At 43.2% G+C, this 16892-nt stretch overlaps 1 protein-coding gene across 1 annotated transcript in view; it reads right to left on the bottom strand.

Annotated features, from left to right (window-relative positions):
• UCK2 (uridine-cytidine kinase 2) overlaps positions 1–16292 on the bottom strand; it is a 71935-nt gene extending 55643 nt beyond the window's left edge. The window contains exon 1 of the mRNA XM_044004152.1: positions 15722–16292. Within this exon, the coding sequence (XP_043860087.1) occupies positions 15722–15820 (99 nt within the window). The 5' untranslated portion in view covers positions 15821–16292. The remainder of the gene's footprint in view (positions 1–15721) is intronic.
• Between the last annotated feature and the right edge of the window lie 600 nt (positions 16293–16892).

Genomic DNA, 16892 nt, shown 5'->3' with positions numbered 1-16892 from the left:
CCAGCTATGCTGAGTACCTTACCATCTCAACAAGGTCTATAACTATCATGGTTCAATTAAACACCTACTAAGTGCTGACTACTAGGTTAAGTTTGGGTCTTTGAAGGTGAAGCTTGAGATAGGAGCAGGGGTAAAACATGTGGGATAGATAAAGAGTACAAATTCGGAGATCACAAATTAGAAAAGGAGACCTGAATTAGGATGAGATTCCAGGGGGGAAGAAATCATTCAGGGGACAGGATTACAAATGGCTTTGAGGAGGCAAAATGACACCTGAACTGGGCCTTGAAGGGAGTATACTGCTTAATTAGTTCTTCCAGATGGAGTAAGAGGAGGAGGCAAGGAAGGCAAGGATTCCCACAGGAATGACCTAAAAAATTATATGTGAATATATAAACACACATACATATACAACATATATACGTACATATATATGGAAGGAAAGCTATTTAAAAAGACGTTAAAGTTTTCTACTCCTTCCTAATCCAATTTCCTTTCTCTCAAATACAAAGGAATTTCCCCCCAGATTTCCCCAGAACACTAGTTATTTTCAGTTCAATTATTTACTTCCTATACAACCTTGGTCAAGTATTTTGCTCATGTGAGACCAGATTTCTAAGGTTTTTTCATCTCTGAAGCCTAGGCTCACATAAAACATTCTGTGCCTTTTTCAGATGTGGTACTATTATAGGTACTAAAGGGTATTTTTAATAGAACTTTCTATTTTCAAGGATGCCCTTTATGAAAGCACAAATCTGTGACAGGTACATGAACAAGAGACCATGCAGAACCCTGAAAGGATCAATGGACTGAGTCAAGGGATCTGAATTATGGTTTCTGCTCTACCACTGATGCAAAACCAGAATCGAGCTCTAACCGCTTTACCATGGTTTATTTGTCTGTAAGATGTATGTGGGGGGGGGGGGAGAGCAAAAGAGGAAGAAGACAGTAAGACTTCTGTGATAACTGATCCTCTGAGGTTCTCCATTATGAAGATCTGAAGCCACTCTCTTCTAAAGAAAGGATTCCCAATCTTCCTTGAGATGGACACTATCATGAGGCAAATCTACAACTACCATAAAACTGAAGAATCATGGAAATCGTTAGGAAGGATCAAGCTGAGAAATCCCTTAAGCAGAAGTCAACTGGATAAAGATCTAAGACAAATGATGTGAAGACTTTTAGTGATGGGGAATTCATTGTAAGAAGACAGCCCATTTCATTTTTGGATAACTGTAATTAAAAGAAAGCATGTCCTTATATGGATTCAATTAGAATATAAACTTAAAGACAAAAACTAGAGTTCCTGTCTTCACGTCCCCTTTCCCATGGCACCCGGCCTGGTAAATAACACAGGAGCTTAAATATGAAGGGCTATGCAAACATTAAAGAGCTTTATAACTGTCATTTAACCTCCACAAAGACCATCAAGAATGAAAGACCTAGAATTAGAAATTACTTCAGACCTAGTTCAACAACCTTATTTCCAGATAGAAAACTGAGGGCCAGAGGGGGTAAGTTGCTTACAAATGGCTTACCCATGGTCACTCAGGCAGAAATTGGAAAAATCAGAATTTAACTGTTGGTTCTTTGACTCCCCCCCCCAACCCAGCATTTTTCCTATGCTACAGATGTGGATAAACACATGTATAAACAGGATAAACATGTGTATATGTATGTATATGGTCCATAGATAGATAGCCAACCTTCAAGGCAACATAGGATTTCCTGTTCTAGCACTTCTTTAAAAGCCAATACTTTATAAAAAAAAAAGCCAATACTTTCTTGCCTCCAACTACATTTAATTCAACATATAATCATTACCAACTACTGTGGACATTTAAGCCTTGAGGTTTGTAAACTTCTGATTATTAAATATATATATGCAGGGGCAGCTAGGTGGCGCAGGGGATAGAGCACCGGCCCTGGAGTCAGGAGTACCTAAGTTCAAATCCGGCCTCAGACACTTAACACTTACTAGCTGTGTGACCCTGGGCAAGTCACTTAACCCCAATCGCCTCACTAAAAAAATAAAAAATAAAAACATATATGCAAATCATATAGGTCTGACACAAAATAGAAAAATGAAAACAAGAAACTTGCTATGTAATAAGGGCAGCTGGGTGGCACAGTGGATAGATCACCAGGCCTGAAGTCAGTAAGACTCTGCTTTCCTGAGTTCAAATCTAAATTCAGACATTTAGTAGCTGTGTGACCCTGCACAAGTCACTAAACCCTTTTTGCCTCAGTTCATTTGTAAAATAAGCTGGAGAAGGAAATGGCAGACCACTCATTACTTTGCCAAGAAAACCCCAAAATGGGGTCCCGGGGAAAAAAGACTGAACAACAAAAATGAGAATAGCACCTACCTCCCAGGGCTGTTGTGATGATCAAATAAGATAATTGTAAAAGCACTCAACACAGCATCTGGCCCATAGTAGTATCTTATAGTGGGTACTATCTGCCCTGATTATCCTAAGCCCTGCAAAAAAATCTATTATTCCAGCAAAACTGGCATTCTAAGTAAGATATATGTCTTAACCACACACATGCCTGCCGTAGATAGGAAAGAAATGCTCTATAAAGATAATGGGGCATTATTTGTCTACCTGTAAGTTCAACTAGCAAGCTGGTTCAAGAGCACGCATTCAAAGAGATGGCAGAGCTACCCATCAGTTTCTAACCAACTCTCATTTTTATTTACCATATAAGATTTCTTTGGGTACCAGTAACTCCAGTTAGAATCAGACCAGAGGAGCTCAGAATCTTCAAAATGATCACTTTACAGTAATGAGGGAACAGAGACCCAGACACATCAAGCATTCACAAAACTAGCTAGAAGCCAAGTGGGAACCAGAGCCCAGGTCTCTTGGTATCATCGTGTATTTTCCACAGCACAGGAAACATCATGGCTCTACTTAAGCACCCATGTAGCGAGAGCTCTTATGGAGACACATACACTTGTTAACTTGGAAGTAGGACTCTAATGGAGAGTCCAGAGCTCTCTGATTGGCCAAATGCTATTCAACATTTAACATTTCTGTCAAAGCTCTTAATTAAAGCAAAGATACCATGCTTATCTAACCTGCAGATTACACAAAAATAGGCGGGTCAGAATCAAGAACAGACTCAAGATCCCAAAAGGCTAGAACATTGGACTAAATCTAATAAGGTCAAATTCAACAGGGATAAAAACGTAGTTTACTTTGGTTCAAAAAAGAAAATCAGCCTGCAAAGCACAAAATAGAGGCAATGTAGTGAGGCAGCAATTCACTGCAAGTTCATTGAGTCAAAGCATGCAAAAGCTGCCAAGAAAGGTTTAAATTGTTGATCAACTTAAGCACCTACTATGTGCCAGCAACTGTGCTAGGAATATAAAGAGAAGTGAAAACCCTTTCCCTCAAGCTTACATTATGAGAAAATGGGATGGAGTGAATGGTGTGATAAGTCCTGCTGTACTCAGTAAATATCTGGAGTATTCTATTCAGTACTGGGCACCACCTTTTAGGAAGGGAAAAAGGATGGTGAAAGGCCTTGAGATTATGGAGAATACAGGAAGACCCAATTGAAGGAACTGGAGAAGAAAAGACAGAGCTCAACAATTCGGTCCAAGTCCCTTGTTTTACATATAAGGCCCAGTTCCTCTGAATCTAAATCCAATGTTTTCTCCACTGCACTATGGTGACCTTCCTATTTTTCAAGGATTTAAGGAGCTAGCATGTGGAAAAAGGTTTGGCTCCAGAACTATGAGCAACAGGTAGATTAAAAGGAAGAACTGGGACCCTCTTCTATATCAGCAAGAATGCAGAGCATTCTTGCCAGCTCTACCCACTCCAGCTGAGTGTTGCCAGTGTGCCTCCTTGATACTTAGCAAGGGGAATCTGCATGCCCCTATAGCTAGCTGCTAGGACCAGGAGCTGAAAATAATTCATTTTGCTGCCAAGGGAATGGATAGAAGGAATTCAGTTGATTAGGAAGGGGGGGGGGGGCTTAGGGACTTCTCATCAAGGAGGGGATGTGAAGTCTTTGCCAGCAGCTTGTGCCTAGAGAAGGATTGGAGAAGAGAGTCATGGCTCTAAATAAGCCAGACAAACAAACTAGCTGAACATGGGGATGACTAGCACCCAGGCAGGTTAGTGGGAGCAGATTTCTATAGCTGGCACCAGCTCGGCTGAAACATCATACAGTAAGAGCAGTTACTCGGATCAGTAGCTAATAGCTTGGAAGTCAAAATGGGAAGAGCAGCAGCCAAGGTAGACCAGGCAGCCTTGACCAGGATGCTTTGAAGCATTATAGTCTATGAATAGCCTTGAAGCATTGATAAGCTGTGAGAAGACACTTCGTAATACTGCAGTGGGCAGGAAAGGAGGAGCAAACCTGGACCTCATCTTCCTAGTAAGACATCTTCTCACTTCCCATCCAGCTTCACTCATTTGGGACTTCTTTGCCCTCTCCACTAGGTTTTCCCCCTTCCCCCAGCCCTACATTTTTCAGCTTTCCCCTTGAGGGAAGGGACTCTTTTTTCATATTTGTAACCCCAGCCCTTAGAACAGTGCCTAGTACATAGTAGGTACTTAGATTATGGTATGGCACAGGTGAAGCAGCTAGGTGGCACAGTGGATCCGAGTGCCAGCCCTGGAGTCAAGAAGTCCTGAGAGCTCAAATCTGGACTTGAGACACTTACTGTGTGACCCAGGGGCAAGTCAACTCTGATTCAGTTCCTCATCTGCAAAGTGAGCTGGAGAAGGAAATGGCAAACCATTCCAGTGTCCTTGTCAAGAAAACCCCAAAAAGTTTTATAAAGAGTTAGACAAAACTGGGGGAAAAAAAGACTGAACTGAAATGGCCCAGATCTCTGTTCTCCTGTATAAAGAAAAACTACCCCAAAGTGCAATGGGTTGGCTGCCTCCACAAAGACTGTATTACCTCCAAGATCCAATATAAAATCTTGTTTGACCTTTAAAGCCCTTCTGGAAAATGATGTGACTTAGCCACAGTCAGTCAGAGATGGAACATGAAACCAGGTCTTTCTGACTCCAAGTCCTGTGCTCTGCACTGCTATGCCATGCTCCCCCTTCCATAAGCAAACAGGAAACCACTGAAAGATTGTGAGCTGACAAGTGACAAGACCAGATTTACACAGAGTATGAAGTACAAATTAGGGAAGGAAAGGGAATGATGGATTGGAAAGGAGTGAGTGATGGGTAGAAAGATCTAAGAGGAGCTATTGTAAGTGTTCAGGATAGTGGCAATGAACTAATTCCCAAATCAGGTTGGTAGCCCTGGGAAGAGAGAAAAAGGAATGTTGCTAAAGGCAGAATATGACAAGATTTAATAATTGATAAGACTGGGATAGGGAGATTGAGTAAGAAGGAAGGGAAAAAACAGGAGCCAGGCTAAATGTGACCCCAATGAGAAAAATCAGGAAACCAGGAGGGTGAACAATGAGGAAAGATCAACTTGGCAGACACTAAGTTCCTTGGGGAGAAAGACTGTTACAGTTTTGTCTTCGTTATCTCCTGTACCTGGACAATGGCTGGAATACAGTAAATGCTTAATACTTGTTGACTGGTTAACTTTGGGGCACAAGGAGGACCTAACCTAGGAGAGACAATGTTTGTAAGGAGTTGGAGACGTCAAAGGTTAAGATGGGCTATTTGCGAGTCGTGTGGAGACAGAGATGGTCCCCTCCCTCAGGAAGCTTACACACAATGGGGAAAGAATGCACCAAACAAATCAGAACAGTGTCAGGGACAGACCTGGCTCAGAGGCCTGGCAGAGAAGCCCAATGGGAAATGGAGATGTCACAGAGATGACAGCTGAAGCTGTATGGGCCTGCTAGCTCTCAGGACTGGCAAAATAGATATTTTTAAAGGATTACCACATTACTCATGAGCAAGTTAATATGGCATGTGCCCCATGCTGGAAAGATCCTGGAGTTCATTTAAGATTAACCCTGTAAAAGTATAGAGGTCCAGTACCTTGCCCAAGATCCCACCGCCTTAGAAGCAATGAAAAGTTAGACCTACCCAAATACAAAGGGAGAGAGTCAGCCTTTGGAACCCTCCTCTTGACCCCCCAGCTCTCCTTCTATGGCCTTCAAAGTCCATGAGGCTGAAGGGGAGACAGTTTTTCTAAAGAGCAAAAGTGGCCTGTGTAGCAGCCCAGGAGTTCATGCAAAAGAAAGAAGAAAACCAGGATTCTCTGGGGTGAGCTAATGAGGGTAAGCAACAGAAAGGCGGCCAGAAGCCTGGCAAAACACCCTCAGGCACGATGCCATAGCCACATTAGAAAATTTATGTGCAGTCTAAAGTTGGAAACTTAGAATTCCAGATCTGTAAGTGCTCTGCCAAGTTGAAGCAACAGACAGATCTAGGGCATCAGGTCTAAAGATTCCACACCTGGTTGGTTTGCCTTCTGACCAAAGGCAATGGGGAGAACGAGGGGACTTACCCAGCAATAACTATTCAACCTTCCTGATTCAGCCTAAGATGGAAGAGTATCATATTAAAATGAAATTTAGTCAGTCCCTGAAAAACCAATGTCATTTCCTAAGGACACGTAAAAGAATAAAAAAAACTGAATGGATCTGCACACACATGCGCATGCACATACATAACAAGCAATAATCTCAAAAATTAGCGAAGGTTCTAAAGGGGCTTCAGCTGTGTAGGATAAAACAGGAGGATTTGGGAGCAGCTAGGTGGTGCAGTGGATAAGGCACCGGCCCTGGATTCAGGAGGACCTGACTTCAAATCTGGCCTCAGACACTTGACACTTACTAGCTGTGTAACCCTGGGCAAGTCATTTAACCCTCAGTGCCCTGCAAAACAAACACACACACACACACACACACACACACACACACACACACAACAGGAGGCTTTGGTAAACAATTCCCTTTTATACTAAACCAAAACAGGGAAGCAGCATGGTATCATGAAAAGACCACAGAATCTGAAGGCCCCCCTCCTTGTGGGGCCCACAGCAAGCCCTCTAATTTATGTTTCTTCAACTAGAAAATTATATTGGACTAATGTCCCTTTTCCATTCAAGTGATGATCTTTGTTCAGTATCTACCAGGTAGCACTGGAAATACCAGTAAGCTAGGGAACTTCACCTTTTAACTTAATTTACCTAAAAACTAGAGAGCCTTCTCTTCCAGCAAGTCCCCCTGGCCTTATTGTGCCTTTTCTAGAACCAATGGTCAACATTTTAGCTCTTAGAGCAAGGTTTTTTGGTGTGTATGTGTCATGAACTCCCTTTAGTAGTCAGGTGAAGCCTAGACTAGTCATAATCAGAGAAAGTACTACCAGTCAGTCAGTATAAAGGTGTAATATTTTTCCCTTCCAAATTCAAAGATACATGTAATCTAACAGAGGGTGTTTTGGGGTGCAGGGTCTTGTTAAAGGACCTGTGGAGCCCAAGATAAAAAATCCTGCCTTATACCAATCTTACACTCCATACCAGCCCACTCTCTCAAGAGCTCCTTGAAGGAAGGCCAAGGAATAGTTTCCAGGGGTAGTCATATGATAAAGCAAGTTCCTAATATGGAGGGTGAACAGAGTATGCTATCATGTCAGGGCTGGAGAGCTGAATTGAGGTGCCAGGAATAGGGATGTGAGAGCCAAAGGGCCCTAGGCTTCCAGAGTTCCAAGAAGTGACTACTAACTCAACTGTCACCTAGAGACAGTGACAAAATGTACACACCAGTGGGCCAGTTATTCCTCTTGCACTGTGCTATTCATAATTCCTAGACTTGAGGACAAAGGTTCACTTGAGAAAGACCACGGGGGTTTTGTCCAAGCCCAACAAATCTAGGGGTAATGAGGCCCATCAAAATAAATAAATGTGGTATTAGGCTTCATTAATAGAAATGTGGTGTCCAAAATGAAAGCAATGAGAGCCCCACTTCTGTTTTTTGGGTTTTTTTGGGGCAATGAGGCTTAAGTGACTTGCCCAGGGTCACACAGCTAGTACATGACAAGTGTCTGAGGCCGAATTTGAACTCAAGTCCTCCTGAATCCAGGGCCAGTGATTTATCCACTATACCACCTAGCTGCCCCCCCACTTCTGTTTTAATCTGCTTCTTGTCAAAACAAATCTATAATTCCTTGTTCAGTAAGTGAGACCTGAAGTTTAAGGATATTGAAAAAAGTATGTAAAAGTATGTATCCAGAAGAGGGAGCAGAATGGCAACAGGACTGGAAACCCTTGCCACACTGGACAAGGTTGGTCAAAGGAACTAATTATGGTTAGCTTGAAAACTCGGGAAGAAAATAAAAATTGCCTCCAAGTATGTCCAAACTTGCCATCTGGAAGAAAGATTAAAACTGGCTTGGCCCTAAAGAGCAGTCAGTCAGTCCATCAATCAGCAGAGCTAGAAATATCAGGTTAGAAGTGAAGACTCATACTGAATGAAAAGTAAAAGTTTTCTACCATTAAAGCTGTTTACAAGTGAGAGGTGCTGCCTCAGGAGGTAGTGAGGTCCCTGTCATGGAAGGTCTTCAGAGGCTGAATGAGAGCATTTCTGCTCAGGGGCAGGGCAGACTCTTCAGTCTTCCACGTCCCTTCAGACGCTGAGGTTCCTTTACTGAGGTCAGCAGTGTCTAGCAGGAGAGCTGGTCTGGGAGGTCAGCAAGGCCCAGGTTCCTATCAAGGCCCAGCACTCCTCCTTGCATAACCAAGGGCAAGTCAATTAATCCCACTCTTCTCATAAAATTTAGATTGATTAATACATATAGAACCCTGAAAGGCTCAAATGAACATTTATGTCAAACTCATCACATCTAGAAGTGTCATGTAAATACTGTGGTTACTGAAGGGGACTTAGCAAAATCAGCACTTTAGCACCATGCCCGGCACATAGCAGACGCTTTAAAAGTGCTTACTGATTGACTGACCTCCAACAGTTTTAGTGCTATTTCTAGAAGAAACTTGTCACTTAACCCATTTTGCCTTGGTTTACTCATCTGTAAAATGAGAAGGAAATAGCAAAAACAACAACAACCTTCTCTTCGCTCCTCAGGTAATCCCTCTATTTCAAACCTTTCATTAATTGGATTGCTCCAACAAATAGCCTAACTCAAGGCTCTATTCTCTAATTCACTTTCCTACAGCTGCAAAAGTCATTTTCCTAAAGGGCAGATCTGTCCCTGTCACTTTCCCCCTCCTACCCTTGCCCCTCCCTAAATTCCAGTGGCTCCCTAGTACTTCTAGTATCAACTATCAACTCTTCCTTGGTATTGTCTATCTTCCATTCCTGAAACTGAAGGCCTTAAGTGCTTCAACCTCAAACATTCTTAGTTTCCTTGGGGAATCAATTCCTTGTGCAGGAGACACACATCCATTGCCTTCCCCCCCTCCCCCATCTATTCTTTGGGGTGTGTGCATTATTTTCATATATTTATTCATTTTGTTGTTCAGTCATTTCAGTTGTGTCCCACCCTCTTTTTGAGGTTTTCTTTGCAAAGATTTCAGAAGTGGTTTAACATTTCTTTTTCCAGCTCATTTTACAGATGAGGGAACTGAGGCAAACAAGGTAAAGTGACTTCCCCGGGGTCACACAGCTAGTAAGTGCACCCTATCTACTATACAACCTAGCTACCTACATATTCATGTACACAGCCATATATTCAAGTTGTTTTCTAGCTCCCCGGAGAGCACGACTTGATTTGCTCAGAACCTGGAGAGCACTTAATAATCCCTTGTTGACACTAGCATTATAACATTTGGTTATCTTAAATTGTATTTTTCTACACAAGTATCTTCTTAGCACTCTATAAAAGAACTATTCTTCCAGAATACCTACCTCCACCCATGCTTAAACTTCTCCCCACCACCACTACCTACACAAGCTTAGAGGAGAAAGTTAAATGACAGAGCTTCCAGGCAGCCTTCCCAGATTGAGGAACCCAACTACAACTGACCGGCCCCAAACACTTAATTCAAAAAACAATCATCCTTCATTATGGGCTTTTAAAGTGCCAAACACTTTAGTTATCTAGGGTATAAAGAGAAAAAAAAAGCAAAAGTAACCTTCAAAGATATATGAAAAAAGATATATATGTTGTAATCTCAAAGATCTTACAACATATACATAAAAAAATGACAGATATATACACGGACTCTAGAAGAGGCCTTTGTTGATTGAGCTGTCCTGAAAGAAACCAGACAAGAAAGCATTCCAAGCAGGGAAAACAGCCAATGGAAAGCCATGGCAATTGGAGGGACAGCAAACAGACTAGTATGGCTGGACCACAAAGTGTGTGGAGGGGATACTGTGAAAGCCAGGATGGGGCCAAGTATTAAATGCCAAGGAGTTTTTATTTGATACTAGGGGTCATCAGGAGACACACTAGAGTTTAAAGGGGTGGGGATGGGGAATGGGGCATCAAGGTCAGATGTGCAATACTTTGGCAGCTGTTTGGGAAGATGAATTTGAGGGGAAACTCAAAGATGAGACTGCTCATCAGAGGTGATAAGAATCTGAAAATGGTGTCTGTGAGTGGGATGCAGGGGAGACATAAATGACAAGATTTGGAAATTAATTGGATATTGGCTGATGAGAAGAGTGGGCATGAGGGGCTAGGAGTGTGGTGCCCTTTGGAGAAAAAAGGAAATTCGGAAGAGGGTGAGTGGAATTTGGAGGAAAAGATGAGGTCTGTTTTGGACAGGCAATAAATAACCTGCTGTTGGGTCTGCCTGCCTCAAATCTCTCCCCACTTTAATCCATCCTCCATTTCAGCTGCCAAAGAGATTTTCCTGAAGCTAAATTCAGACCATATCACTCCCCTAATTCAAAAAACTCCAGAGGCTCCCAATCGCCCTCCAGGATCAAGTACAAAATTCTGTCTGGCGGTCAAAGTCCTCCATAACTTATCCTTCCAAGGCACCCTCCCCCCCACCTTTCTGGTCTTCTTACACTTTATACACACACACTCTGGAATCCAGGGACACTGGCTTCCTTGCTCTTCCCTCAGTGAAGGAAGACACCATCTCCCAGCTCCAGCATTTTCACTGGCTGTTCTCCAAAACTGGAATGCTCCCCCCCCCCCCCAGCTTGGCTCACAGCCTTTCCTTCAAGCCCCAACTACAATTTCATCTTGTTCAAGTCTTTACCAACCCTTCTTAATTCTAGTGCTTTCCCTCTTATTTATTTATCCAGCATATAACCCTTTTGTGTCTCCCATTAGATGGTGAGCTCCCAGAAGGCAGGGACAGTCTTTGGCACCTTTCTGGACCCCTAGCACTTAGCACTTCATCTAGCACACAGTAGGCCCTTTGTAAATGTTTTTTCATTGACTGACTAGTTTAAGACTTCTACTGAGGGGCAGCTAGATGGCGCAGTGGATAGAGTACCAGCCCTGGAGTCAGGAGTACCTGAATTCAAATCCAGCCTCAGACACAACACTTGCTAGCTGTGTGACCCTGGGCAAGTCACTTAACCCCAAGTGCCTCACTAAAAAACAAAACAAAAAAAGACTTCTACTGAAATCCAGGTAGAACTAAAGCTCAGGAGGGAGAGTTGGTTATATAGCTATGTAAGTCATTTACAGAGATAAATTTAACTCATGGGAGCTGATGAATTTACTAAGTGAGACAGTATAGAGGAAAGAGTGTCTAGACAGCACCTTGAAGTAAACCCAGCAGTTAGTGAACATGACAAAGATCCAGCCATGGAGATTTAAGAGAAATCATAGTTGGAGACTCAAAACTGGACTCATAATTGGAGACTCAAAAGAGCAGTATCACAAAACACTAAGGGAAGAGAAAGTATCAGATCTGTAGTGGCAAATCCTGAGAAATCAAAACAGGATGAAAACCGAGAAAAGGACCTACAATTTGATCATTAAGAAATCACTGGTGACTTTGGGGTGAAGTTTCTTTTGAATGACAGGCAGACTTCAAAGAGGCTGTAAAAAAGAAGACAGGAAGTGGATAAGCCACATGTTAGCTTTTTCAAGTTTAAAGTTGAGAAGGGGGAAGAATGGTTGAGGGCCATACAGAGCAGGGATGATATGATCTGGAGAGATTTTTAACTCTGGGGAGACTAGGACATGTTTTTCGATAGCAAGGAAGGAAAACAGGGAGATTGACTATTAGACAGTGGGGTTAGTCTGGAGGGAAAATATGGGAGATGGGGATCAAAGCCACATGTAAACAGTTTGGCCTGGCAAGGAGAAAGGCTAGAGTAAAAAAGGAAACAGTGAGGGATATGAAGATGAGAAGGGAAGAGAGAACTCAGTGAATGGGCTCTATTTTCTAAGTGAAGTGTAAAGAGGTTTAGAACTATTGTGGTGAGCAGGATGGAGAATCAATAATGAAAAAGCAGAACTACTTGGCTGTAATGAAGGCTCAGCTGAAATGAGATAATACAAATCTGTGGTGGACTCAGCCCGGTTTCATTATTTCCTCTAGATCTATTCAACATCACAGAAGTAGGAGCAAAGGAGGGGTAATCCTGAGTTGGGGTTTCACAAGAACAAGAGCAGCAATTATAAGGCTACGTAAGATATGTAAAATGTATAAAACACCTTTAAATTATAAAGCATTCTAGAAATGGCAACTCTTTGAGACACTAATGTCAAACAGTAGTGGCTAGTACCACTGACTTCACTAGGTTGTTGAGGGAAATACTTTGTAAACCTTAAACTGAGTTGTTCCTCTTATTAAAAAATGATTTATTTCCACTATGTGGCACATTGTAGGCTTTTAATAAAACCTTGCTGAACTCAATTCTGGTTACCTTCTGTAACTTATGAGTTTCTCATGGATATTTTGAACAGAGATCTGTTGTCTGTTGAGAGATTTGGGAATTCTGACTCATTAATTTATAATATAAGGAGAGATTCTGAAGGAGGGAAAAGCTTTCACAGTCCAAAACAGTTTAGTCTGATTAAAACACTTGCACCAAAAACATTCATAAAAGAGATGCAGCCACAACAAAAGCAAGAAAAGACCAAGTCCATTCAGTTGGGCCTAGATAAGGATAGGACCGAATAAAAATACTACTACGCTGTTGCAAATCAGACGCTTTCTAGTAGCCTGCAACTTTCCTTGGTGCAACTTCTCCTTGGAACTCCAAACTCCATAGTTCACCTTGTCTTTTTTATAGCAGGAGCTTCCCATTGGCCCAGTTCTCAGGCGGAGAGCTCCAACCTACCCTTGCACCTCCTCCAGGAAGCCAGAATGAAGTTCAGCCTTCCCCTAATGCTCCTAACTCCCTTTCTCCCCTCCCCATTTAGGTACCTCCTCCCCAGCCCCCATCTTAGACCTCATCCAGCACTTTTGTTTTACAGATCTCTTTTCCCTCTTAGGAGGTAACCTCTAACTTTTCTGAAGCTCAAAACAAGCATGGAATACTATTATAGTTATTTACCATCAGACTGATACAAGAAGACAGGTACCAAGCCACGCAAACTTTTCCTCTCCCCTAAGGTCTAGCACCATGCTCCATACACAAGGGGAGCCTAACAAAGGCTTTCTCAAAACAACCCCCAACAACCAGGACTTCCCCCAGACCCTCTGTGTTGCTTTCATTCTTTTTATTCTTCCAAACTGTAAAACTATAGACCATGGTGCCAAATTGGGCTCCTTTCTTCCAGAGGCCTGTCTTCCAAACTTTTTTCCTTGCTCCTCCCAGTTTAAATAAGATCCATCAGATCCATCTCGGGTGCTTTCGAGACTAGATAAATAAATGTAAACTAGGAATTAAACAATGTAATTAATATTAGCCTATAAAGCCTATAAAAATATATTATAAAAATCTCATCTGCTCCTGAATTAGTTTTTGATTTTTTTTTTTTAATTGCTAAGAAGCATGCACTTTTAACAAAGAGTTCCCGCTTCTGGCTTTGCATGCATTCTCTTGGATTATTTAGGAAACTTTTTCCATTACAATTCAAAATATGAAAATACAAACTGGAAACTACATTCTTATGATAAAAGACAATTTTAATAAGTGTTTTCCCTCACAATAGCCCTCTAGGGGAGGTAAGACGTGCCCATTTTATAGAAAAGAAAACTGAGGCTAAATAACTTTTGGAGCCAGGATTTTCCAAACCGGTCACTTGGCATCAAATGTGGTGCTTTTTTACATTGCATTTCCACTATACCAGGCCTAATCGTCTGTCTCAAAAGCTAAACTAAATTTGTGGGAAGATTCAGAACAAAGAAAAATGGGTCACTCTCCCCTCTGATTCATCTGTAAAATGAGGGACTGGAAGATCCCTAAGGACCCTTTCTAGGGTCAAACTGTGTATAAGTCTGAAATCCCTGGTGAAAAGTATAAGTGTTCCTTTCAACCTAGTGAGGCTGGGCCTCAGGGCTGTTTTAAGGAGTGGCGGGCAATAAATGTTGCTTTGGAGAAGAGCAAGAGACCGGCAGAACCCACCAGCTCTTCTAGAACAACTGCTCCCAAGTCTAGGAGCCAAAATTCCAAAGAAATTTACCTCCACTCTAATAAGGAAAAATGAAAGGCCAAAATGGAGGGAGGAGGAGTTACTGGTGAAGCATACCAAGGAGTGACACTCTCATTGCTCCCAGCACATGGCGCCAACCAGAGTCCGCCGTCCCGGCCCCCACCCAAACTAGAATGCCACACTCACATGGAAAGAGGCTTCAGTCTGGGGTTCCCATTGTTGCAAATGAAGTTGGGAGGTAGTTAAAAATTGTGGGGGAAACTAGTAGCCACATGTTACAAGACAGGCATACCCCTCTCCACCTGCAGGGCACGCAACCTGGTGGACATGACTGGGGAATTGCTGCTTCCCATAAGTCTCAGACCTTTTGGATAAAACAAAGCCAGCTTCTGGCCTTTCTAGGGGATTTAAGAGATCTATGTAAGCGATGACCTCTTCCTAACAGGATCACAGTGAGATAAACGAGAGCATCTGCCGGACAAAATAGACCAGGTAGTGGTGCGTCCAACTTTAACCCATGGAGCCTACCACGTTTCCTCCTGAAACTAGGAATATTAATGGGGGGGGGGGGGACACAGTACCACTAAATACAATTTTTCATCTGCCATTGCACACCGGCACGCACGCGTCTGGTTCCGCTGGTATTTTACCTCAAAATCTGCAATCACCACCAGATAAAAAGCCAAACCTTCCAACTCCCCTGCCCCCCATTCCCGCCACCACAGCAGCTTTTGCAGGCTAGCTTCCTGCCTCACTCCGCCCATGGCACCAGAGGCTGCACAGCTCTGGCGCGCTGATTAATGCAAGGCCCGGAGAAAAGGAATGTGTGTGTGTGTGGGGGGGGAAACAAATCTCCCCTAGAGCTCCTTCACCGACATCGGCTTTCTAAAACCATATAAACCTTAAAAGGGGGTCCATTTCAACCACGTCCCCAAAAGGAACGACCCTGGCCAAGAGTTACCGCTGTTAGGAAAAAGGGCATGTGCTCAATGGCCCCAGTACCGCCTCCAGCCTTTCACAGGGGTCTTTTTCCGAGCCTTCACAAGCCACCCCGATACCCGGGGCGCAAAAGAGAGCTTCCGAAGAGAATAGAAGCCAAAGTATCTCTTTTGGAACGCGGCCGGGAAACAGATACACCGCGTTCTGAAGAACCACGCGGTCCCTGCTGCAACTGACACAGCACAGTTCCCCTCCCCCAGCTACACGCGCAGTCTGGGGGAAGGGAAGCCAGACCTAAGGGGTCTTTAAAAAGGGTTTGGAAACATGGACCGGGGAAAAACCCATGAGAACCCCCTTACTTTGCCGCTGGCTGTGCCTCCGCTGACGCCAATCAGAAAAGGCTCCCCTCCGTTGGTTTGCTGGTGGTTCTGAAGGGTCTGATCACTGTCTCCGGCCATGGCTCCGGCCAGTCCCTTCCTTCCTGCCTGCCTGATTGCTGGGTTGCTTGCTTGCTTGGTTGCCTGACTGCCTCTCTCTTCCCCGAGTCAGGATTCCTCCTATTCTCTCAGCCACCACTTGGTGTTAATTGGTGTTATTGTTCTGCCGCTTCTGTGGCTGTGGCTGCGGCGGCTGCTGCTGCTGCTGCTGGAGCTTCTACTGTTGGTGGTGCTGCTGCTGCTCCTCCCGCTCCTCCTCCTCCTTCTCCTCCTCTTCTAGCTCTTTTTGAACCTTCCAGCTAGGCTGGCTTTATCTGATGAGTCAAGAGCCTTCCTTTCCCACCCTCCGCCTCAACCTAGTTTACATCCCACCCAGAGGTCATCGCGTTACCGCCGCTCCAATCAAGAAGAAAATCTAATCAGTTTATTCCCATAGAGAAAGGCTTTCTAGTCCCGTGAGCTCGTCTAGAACCCCTCCCCTGTATCCCAGGTCTCCAACTGGCTGAGGTCTCTGGGAAAGGTGTTTGCTTGACACCTCAACAGAAAGCCTGAGCTTATTTAATTAACCCCTTCTTAACAAGCCTTAAGTGAACAAGAAAAAGAAAGAAACGCTTAATTTTCCTGTCCTGGATGTAAAGGGGGGGGGGGGGAAGCTAGAAGGCATTGCGTATACATAGCACAATTCGGGCATTTCCAAAGGTAGCCACCCTTTAACCTGATTATTTAAGTCCATTCTAACTGCTGGGACCTAATTTACTTGAAATGCTCAAGAACAAAACAAAGCAAAGTGTTAGTATGAATATCTGGAGCATCCCAAACAAAATCTTCTGAAAATATTTTCTTATTTCTAGTGCTTGCCAGAATAGTTATGTCACTTCTTGACTTTTTTAAAATTTACTTGTTTATTCATTCATTCATTCATTTGCCCACCCTTAGAAACTTCCAGTTTCCCCATCCCCCTCGGTAGGATGGGCTTTATGAAAGGTCCTATTTAAAGTACTCAGCTCCACTCCCCACCACACCCCGCAAAAAAAAAAAAAAAAAAGCCACCTTTCCCACCAATCTACCTAGTTACTTTGAATTCCCAATAATG

This window comes from Dromiciops gliroides, chromosome 4 (genome assembly GCF_019393635.1).
Source record: "Dromiciops gliroides isolate mDroGli1 chromosome 4, mDroGli1.pri, whole genome shotgun sequence".
Classification (NCBI taxonomy): domain Eukaryota; kingdom Metazoa; phylum Chordata; class Mammalia; order Microbiotheria; family Microbiotheriidae; genus Dromiciops; species Dromiciops gliroides.
The sequence above is the reverse complement of the archived record's forward strand: the minus strand, read 5'-3'. Positions and strand labels throughout refer to the sequence as shown.